This window comes from Diabrotica virgifera, chromosome 4 (assembly GCF_917563875.1).
Source record: "Diabrotica virgifera virgifera chromosome 4, PGI_DIABVI_V3a".
In the NCBI taxonomy this organism is placed as follows: Eukaryota; Metazoa; Arthropoda; class Insecta; order Coleoptera; family Chrysomelidae; genus Diabrotica; species Diabrotica virgifera.
Window position 1 is genome coordinate 35,482,999 of NC_065446.1, and position 10,067 is coordinate 35,493,065.

Consider the following 10,067-nt stretch of genomic DNA (forward strand, 5'->3'; position numbering starts at 1 on the left):
TTTAAAGGATAAATACTTATTATTTACATACTGTCACGGTCACTGCCAAATCTTAAAATTTGTCAGATAACTTCAACCACAAAAAATGGCTGTTTGTTTGTTGATTTTATTATTTGTCTGTCATAATAAATACATACAGTGCGTCCATAAAGTAACGCATAAATGTATTATTTCGTAAACCAGCGACATTAATAGAAAATCCTGAAACCGGGTCGATTTTTATTTTTAGATTCTGATTTTTTGGCATATATATCATACTAGTGACGTCATCCATCTGGGCGCGATGACGTAATTGATGATTTTTTTAAATGAGAATAGGGGTCATGTGATAGCTCATTTGGAAGGGTATTCAATTCTCTATTCACTAATATAAACATTAACCTAATTATTTATACAAGGTGTTAAAAAAAAAACATTTTTTTAATTAAAATAATTGAGACAAAAAGAAGAATGTACGTAGTTTATTTAATTCAAAATACGTTTTACTGTTGTCAGAAAACAGGAAAAAAATGTTTATTTGAGAAATAAATATTGTTTTTTTGCTGCCACCCACCTGTCGCTTGGCAGTTTGAACATTTCGTTTAAGCGAAAATCAATGTTTATTTGTCAAATAAAATTTTTTTCTGTTTACTGACAGTAGTAAAATGTATTTTGAATTAAATAATTACATCATATTCTTCTTTTTGTCTCACTTATTTTATTTAAAAAAAATGTTTTTTGAACACACTGTATAAATAATTATGTTAAAGTTTATATTATTGGATAGAGAATTGAATACCCTTTCAAATGAGCTATCCAATGACCCCTATTCTCATTTAAAAAATCATCGATTACGTCATCACGCCCAGATGGATGACGTCACTAGTATGATATATATGCCAAAAAAATCGACATGTTTCGGGAATTTTCCTTAAAGTAACCGGTTTACGAAATAACGAATTTATGCGTTACTTTATGGACGCACTGTATAATATAATGTCAGACCAATCATACACTGCTCAAAATGATCAAATCTTACTAAGAGTCGTATCAGTTTTTTTAGGAACCAGCTGTACATATATATTAATAATATAGGTATGCAAAGTCCGCAGATAGTGTGCTACTTTTTTTATAAACAAAATGGCGCCCGAAAATCGTGTTTTTTTAATTTTTGCTCTATAACTCCAAGGATTTTAACCTTACACCAAAAATCTTTAAATAAAAATTCACCGTTATTATATTGTGCATAGAGACGTGTTTTTCCCGATTTACTTCGACAAAAATTTTTTCCGGAAAATGCGGGGTTTTCCAACAAAATCTTTAATTTTCAGATAAGTAATTGTTTATCAATATTAAAAAGCTCTTATATATACAAGCTCTTTTCGTATAGATTATAATTCCAGAAGCCGATGGAAATTGAATGAGCAGTTTAGCAATAATTGAATTTGTTAATTAAAAATTTACGATCGCTATAATAACCACAATATTTATGACACATAAGAATAACTATGATTTTTGTATAAAAAGACACTGTACCTTTCTAATGTATCTTACAGAATTGAAATTGGAGTATTTAGGCGGCCTCAGCAATATTTTAAAATTATAAACAATTTTTTGGCTTATAAACAAATAAAATATTTCGGGAAATATTAAGTTAAATTAAATCATGAAAACGGTGTTGAAAAAAAAGCGGCAGGACGCTTCTTCTAAAAGAAAAAACGTTTAATTTTGATAAGTGGTTCCTGAGATACTACCGGTCAAAGTTGACCGGCATTTATGCCAAAGATATAAACAATAATATCATAATTTTCGAACCATCACCTTTTTATTTTTGTCCTCTTTCTCCACACCAATTTTCGTATCTATAAAATACTCATAACATATATTATTATAATAAAAACTATCGATATTACTAGTGAAAATTGCCAAAAATAGCAAAATTCCAATCAAAAATTAGGTTGGAGAAAATGTAATCTTAAAGCTCAAAATCGGTATACGTCAAAAAAATTGCATTTTCTCGGCTTCCAATGGAGCAATTTTCTTCATTCTTTTTTTGTTCCCAAGTAACTAACGCATTATTAGATGTCAAACTTGCTTTTGTTTTGTAATAATATATTAATTTATTTATATTAAACGAAAACTACTTATAGGTACTTTATTATATTTGTTCCAGTTGTAGACTTTTTTTAGATAAACTTACTACAAGTATACCTTTTAACGTTAAAAGCACAAATATTTTCATTTGAAAGCTGTATAATTATTTAAACAATCTTTATTTACACAAATTAAAAATTTTTGTTATAATAAAGAATTTAATTTATTATAACAAAACAAAAGCAACTTTGACATTTAATAATGAGTTATTTGGATACCTCTACTCGAGTTAGTTGGGAACAAAAAAGAATGAAGAAGATTGCTCCATGGGAAGCCGAGAAAATGCAGTTTTTTAACGTATACCGATTTTGAACTTGGAGATTACATTTTCTCCAACCTAATTTTTGATTGGAATTGTTATTTTTGGCAATTTTCACTCGTAATATCAATAGTTTTTATTATAATAATATGTTATGAGTATTTTAAAGATATGAAAATTGGTGTGGAGAAAGAGGACAAATATAAAAAGGTGATGGTTCAAAAATTATGATCCTATTGTTTATATCTTTGCCGTAAATTCCGGTCAACTTTGACCGGTTGTATCTCAGGAACCACTCAAGCGTCCTGCCGCTTTGTTTCCAATACCGTTTTCATAATTTAACTCAATTTAATATGTCCCGAGATATTCTATTTGTTTATAAGCTGAAAAATTGTTTATAATTATAATATATTCCTGATGCCGCTTAAATAATCCAATTTCAATTCTTTAAAGTACATTATGTGTGTGTATTTGGGCATTATTGGCTTCGGAGTCAATGTCCATTCGCCATCTTACCTTTTTGGGATTATTTGTATTATTTATGCGGAAGCTCTAAAGGAGTGCTTCCTGCTTTCTACTGATTTGTTCAGGTATGTATCCAATCACAATCCTGCTCAAATTTTACAAAGAACTATTTTATATACCTATATCTAATTTTCAACGATTTTTGTTTTTATTTGGAATTATTTCTTTTCATTGTGATTTTTTTTTAAAGTACATTAGATAGGTACTGTGTAATTATTGTGGTTATTATAGTGACCGTGAATTTTTAATTAATAATTCAATTGTTGCTAAACTGTTCATTCAATATTCATCTACTTCTGGAATTATAATCTTTACGAAAAGAGCTTTTATATTACCAAGTTATTTAATTATTGATAAACAATTACTTATCTAAAATTTTAGTTGAAAATTAAAGATTTTGTTGGAAAAACTCGCATTTTACGGGGAAAATTTTCGTCGAAGTAAATCGAGAAAAATACATCTCTATGCAGAATTTAATTACGGTGAATTTTTATTTGGGTGTTTTTGTGAAAAATAGGGTGATAGAAAATATAAAGAACAAATATATAATAAAATTAAAGGCAAAGGATACAAAATTAACAAAAGTTTATAGTTCAAAATTCAAAAACCACCCCGCACTCGGTTTTATAAAAAATAGCCAATCGCACAGCTTTTAATTAAATAGTTATTGTTTGTAATTAATGTTTGATTTCTTATTTAATGAATAAAAAGTTCTATTAATGAAATCGCTGTCCTTAAGTGAACTAGATTACATCGGTGATTAGCCTTAACCCCAGATGAAGGAAGGTTTGAGGTAAATAGCCCTTAGATTAGCTCTACTTTAAAGATAATTGGATGTATATTTAATTAAGACACTTGCGATAACTCTGAAGATGTTGCTTCTTAAATTGCACTGAATCTACTTTTACTTTAACTAGTAATCAAGCACTGAAGTTACTTATATGGTAATTTGAATCTAATCGGATGTTAGATCCAAATACAGATACGATATATAGATCCGAGTGAATATCACTCAGATAAGATATATTGTAGATAAGGTATTAGATACTAACTAGACAGACGTCTGCACCCCAAGATACTCAGTCACCAAGTCCTTTCCTATTCGCAATCTTTTCGATGCGTTTTCTCTAAAAAAAGTGGGGATATATCCCCTTTCAAAAAAATTCATTTCTCAAAAAGAACCGACCAGTTTGCGTTTTTAGATAAAGTAACGGTACATCATACAGGTACCGCAAAATGAAGTTAAAGAGACCTAACGGTGGCTTTCAGAAGGGAAAATTATTCAGTCAAAAGGTCTTCTTTGAAATATAACTGAAACGGAAAGTAGCAATAAAACATTGCAATACCCATTCCCGCTTGAATAGGGCTCCTAACGGGATTTCAGTAGTGAACTTCTTGGGAAGTTTCTATACTAAACAGATAACAATAATAAGAGCTATAAATATAAAATAAGAGACTTTGGGTCTACTTCCAAAACATTGTGTTTCGGCAAAGCTGCAATACAAAATGGTCCCGTTTATAATGATAAACTCAGTTATTTGCAGATACGGCCATAGGCGTACCCGTAATTAGTACTAGTGGGCTAAAAAATTACTCCAAGAGGTATATTAATTCTATTATATAAAAAAATGTTACAATATTCATTACAAAATGACTTTCACTCATAAAATGTTTTCTCGTATACAATATTAAGTTATCTTTCATAATTATGTTCTTTAGTTACTAATTTTATAAATATTTGTGCCATCGCAATAAAAATTACTTCTGTTCACAATATTTTACTTGTAAATTTACATGTAGTAATATAGTATATAATACAAGTGTAATATAGTATATAATACAAGTGTAATATAGTATTTAAGATTTTATTGTATATTTGTTTATTTTTTTTTTTTCAGATAACGCTCCCACCGGGACACTAAAGTCACTTACAAACTTTAAGGGCTGCATACGAAAACTTAAAATTGAAAATCAGCTAATGGATTGGTCCGATATGAAGGAACTGAATAATGTTTTATTAAACTCATGTCCAATAACAGAAAATAGTGAAAATAGCAACATACCATAAACATAACAAAACAAACGAAGCCAAATTATTACAGTTTGACCCTTTAAAGTCCAGGAAAGATAATAGAACTGCTTGTTTTCTTGAGATACTTACCACTTTACACGTTTCAAACAAATTCTTAGAAAGTAATAAACTGTGTTTGAACTATGTATATTTTATAAAATAAATCGAAGATAATAACATTAAAAAGTGGGAAATAACCTTTTAGATTAGAGAGTCTAGCCGGTTAAGATAGTGAAAAATGCTCCCAGCGATATTCCAAAAATAAAAATACCTTGCTATTCTACATAAAAAAGTATTCGACCAAAAAAATTTTTAGGCCTCTAGTGCCACCCATAACCCCCCAAAAATTAAAACGCGTTTTTCCGTTTTTGGCGATATCTTCGTTTCTAATCATCTTAGAAACTTCATTTTTCTTTTAGTTTGTAGGATTTTTGATTGATTACAGCATAGGATTTTTTCCAAAATTTTTGGCGCAAAATTCAACTCTTTTTTTGCTTTTGAAATTTTTAAACTTCGTTAAAATTATTTATTGGGTATCAAATTCTCTCCATAATTTTCTTTTTTAGATTTTTATAGGTGGGGCATCATGGTGAATATAACAAAAATTCATTTTTCGATATTTTCTTTAACCATTTTGATTCCTGATTCAATTTTAAAATCATTATCTACCTTATTTTCATTCAAGTACACCCCAAAAAATGTCAAATAAGTTTTTAGACCCCTAGACCTGAGCATAACCTCAAAAAAATTGAAACGTATTATTTCGTTTTTTGACGATATCTTCGGTTCTAATAATTATCGTAAAAACTCATTTCTTCTTTTAATTTGTAGGTTTTTTATTGCCTACTACATATTTTTAACAAAATTTTTGGTGCAAAATTCAAATTTTTAACGCCTTTGAAATGTTTTTGAATAATTTTTGAATTCATCGTTCAATTTGTGACAAAAAATCTATCTTCCATTTTTTTCATACGACCCGCCGTTTTTATGCAAAAAATAAAACATCTTAACGCTTACAAAGTATTTTTTTTTCTTCCTTATTGGCTTTGGATTACTTGATCCATTCAGCCACGATAGATAATAAATTACTGTTTGCTACAATATTCCAAATATAATACATTGCATTACATAATACATTAGGTACATGTGCGCACATAAAATACTTATGCACGCATATACATACATACATATGTAGAAGTGGAAACATTTAATTGACCAGTAGGTATACTCCTCATTCATGGCCCTAACCAACTTAAATTAATTTACAAATAATTAAATCGACAAAAAAAAACTACATGCTAATACTAAATACTAATACTAAATGCTAATACATATATGTTTTTTTTTACACAGCGATAAGGCTTCAACCCGGATCAACCCCGCGGAGGTTTACACCCTCTTTGTGTTTTTAATTTTTTTTTCTCTTTTTTATTTTTTTATAATTTATTATACTTTTTTTTATTTATTTATTTATTTTTTTTTTTTTTATTAATAAGATTTATTTTTTTTATACATTTTTTTTTGTATACATATTTTTTTGTATAATTTTTTTTTCTTTTTTAATTTTTTCAATATAAACTTTTATACAATTCTATTCTTATTACCTATTATTCTATTCTTATTAATGCTTACAAAGTATTCGACATAAGTTTCTATAATATGAATGTAAGTATTATAGTCCAGGGCGCATCTGTTTTGAGATGGACGTTGAGAGGTGACTCAAATTTTTTTGCATAAATTGCTTGAAAATAAATCAAATAATAATATTTGAGTTATTCTCCCTCTCAAAAAGGTCCGGAACATTGTTTAAATAATCAAAATGTCAAAAATTTAAGGAAAAATTCGATTTTTTTCTTGGTTTTTTGATTATAACTTTAAAAGTATTCATTTCCGAGAAAAGTTGTACTGACATAAAAGTTGCGTAATTAAATTTCCTACAATATAGAATTGGTTAAAAACTTAAAAAATAGTCACCCTAGTTGCAAAATAGCACTAATTGCGAAAAAAACCATACAAAAACAAGTATTCGCATTTTACGTTTTTCAACCATTTATGCTACACTTAGGACCTTCATATTTCACTCAGAAAAACTTTATGATACAGTAAAACAATACTGTAAATTTGATTAAGATCGGTTCAATAAATTTTGCAATCCAGCTTTCGCAAAAAAATTCATTTTTTCAAAATGTTACGGGACTGAAAATAAAGCAGTTAGCAAGTCGAATTTTTTTTTGCTTATAGAAGTGTACTGTACCTTTCATTTGCAATTTTTAGAATTAAAATCGATTAATTACCACGGCGTCAGAAAATTTTTGAAATAAACAATAATTTTTGGTGCTACGCGCAGGACAACGGTGTTCGATTCACACAAGTTGATTTCCACCAAAATTTCTTCCAATCTTTATCTAATATATTATTTTCTTACTCTATATTTTGTTGTATTTTAATACTTTAATTCCACAAAAATCAAACTAATTTTATTATTGTTTGTGAAATATTGTTTAAACAATTGCATATGTTTAAAAATAATAAACTTTTATTATTTAAGTTAAAATATATGAACAAAGAAAGTTTTTGCTAATAAAAGTGTTATTTCAAAGGATAGAGTATGTGTTTTTATTTTTCAATAAACAAATTTATTTATTTATATCGAAATGTAATAAAAATTAAAATGTATCAATCATTATCAAAGGTCATTGGAATGCCCAATCAGAGTAAACTATCCGCTGTCCTGCGCGTAGCACCAATAATTAATGTTTATTTAAAAAAGTTCCTGACGCCGTGACGTTAATCGAAAAGGTTAAAACGAAAGGTACAGTACACTTCTATAAGCAAAAAAAAATTTCAACTTGCTATCTGCTTTATTTTCAGTCCTGTAACATTTTGAAAAAATGAATTTTTTTTACGAAAGCTGGATTGCAAAATGTATTGAACCGATCTTAATGAAATTTACAGCATTGTTTTACTGTATCATAAAGTTTTTCTGGGTGAAACATGAAGGTCCTAAGTGTAGCATAAATGGTTGAAAAACGTAAAATGCAGTTGTTTTTGTATGTTTTTTTCACAATTATTGCTATTTTGCAACAAGGGTGACTATTTTTTAAATTTTTAATTAATTCTATATTGTAGAAAATTTAATTACGCAACTTTTATGTCAGTACAACTTTTCTCGGAAATGAATACTTTTAAAGTTATAATCAAAAAATCAAGAAAAAAATCGAATTTTTCCTTAATTTTTTGACATTTCGATTATTTAAACAATGTTCCGGACCTTTTTGAGAGGGAGGATAACGCAAATATTATTATTTGATTTATTTTTAAGCAATTTCTGCAAAAAAATTTGAGTCACCTCTCAACGTCCAAATGTACTAATATTTTTACAGATGCGCCCTGGTCTATTAATCTTATTTCGAATACTTTGTAAGCGTTAAGATGTTTTATTTTTTGCATGAAAACGGTGATTTTTCTTGTGGCATTATTGGGTGTGAATCTGTTTACTTCTCCTGGTTTAAGAACAGTGTATAGTTAATTTGAAACGTCAATGAATAGGGCTTTTCATTCACAGTCATTTGTTTCGAGCTTCTATCATATTATGTCGTATAATCCGTGTAGGTACCTATATTAATATTATACACACATTATACAACATATGACAGAAGCTCGAAACAAATTACAATCGATGAAAAGCCCTATTTAAAAATCGTTAGGGTAATAGGGGTTTTCAACAATTGTCATTTGTTTCGAGCTTCTGTCATATGTTGTATAATCTGTTTATAATATTAATATACACAGATTATACGTCATATGACAGAAGCTCGAAACAAATGACAATCGCTGAAAAACCCTATTACTATGTGCTGATTGAAGTTAGCATATACCTATACCCTATTTTTAAACCAGGAGGAGTAAACTCAAAAGACAGATTCACACCCAATAGGGCTTTCATTCACAGTCATTTGTTTCGAGCTTCTGTCACATGTCGTACAATCCGTGTATACTAATATTATACACAGATTATACAATATATGACAGAAGCTCGAAACAAATGACAATCTATGAAGAGCCCTATAATGTCACTACATAGAAAAATCACCAAATACAAATTTGCGAGACACGCGAAAAATGTATGGTGCAAATCTAACTTAAAGAAACAGCTTTCTATTGTGTTGACATTAAAGGGTTAAATAATATAGAGTATTATACCAATATTGTATTATAGTCAACCTCACTGCCATTGTATTGTACATAATTATGTATATACTTATTTAATTTTTGTACAACTGTCATAAATAAATCAAAGATGTAAGTAATTTGTTTGTACATATAGTAGGTATTTTCCTAACTTTCCTGAAAATAGTACTTAATGTGTACATTTATTTATAAAAATAAAGCATAATTTTAACTGTAGTCATTTTTATTTCCCAATTATAGTCCATTTTTTCACGGTTTTTGCTGGGGATTTTAAAGAAATGCTTCGATTGACATGAAATTTGAAATACGTATCGATCAAAGAAAAAAGGTTATATGGTGACGATGTGTGCGTTTACCCTAGGGGTGTGCCACCCCCTAGGAGAGTGAATAGCTATTTGTATAACAAGGGAAGAAAGTGTTACTTTTCCTCCCGAGAATGAAGTTTACTGCCCGACGCGTAGCGGAGGGCAGTAATCATTCAAGGAAGGAAAAGGCACTTTACTCCCATGTTATACATATGGTTTTTCCACCTTCCTCAAATAACAAGTCATTTTTTCATTTTTACTTAATTTATTGATGTAACTAACCAACAAAATTTATTAGAACTAAAACTAACAAGTAGGTACAGTATAACTGTCAACTGTCAAATATAAGTCAAATTATTAATGTAAACATTGTTAAATCAAAATAACAATTTACTGTTTTTTACCACTCTGCAAAATACAGGATGTTTTATAAATAAACGTTAAAATGTATAGATACTCCGTAATAGAAAATAGATATTGTACAGGGCGTCAATAAGTTCTATTTCATGAATGAAATACCATGACGTCACTTTTACTTTTCCTCCCTAGGGAGGAAAAGTACAACTTTGCTCCCTACAATCAG

The 10,067-nt window shown here is 28.7% G+C and overlaps 1 protein-coding gene across 1 annotated transcript in view; it reads left to right on the forward strand.

Moving 5' to 3' along the window:
• The window catches only part of LOC126883564 (laminin subunit alpha-1), a 490,753-nt gene extending 481,358 nt beyond the window's left edge, over window positions 1-9,395 (forward strand). Inside the window, exon 35 of the mRNA XM_050649204.1 lies at window positions 4,816-9,395. Coding sequence (XP_050505161.1) covers window positions 4,816-4,985 — 170 coding nt within the window. The 3' untranslated portion in view covers window positions 4,986-9,395. The remainder of the gene's footprint in view (window positions 1-4,815) is intronic.
• The last annotated feature ends 672 nt before the right edge of the window (window positions 9,396-10,067 follow it).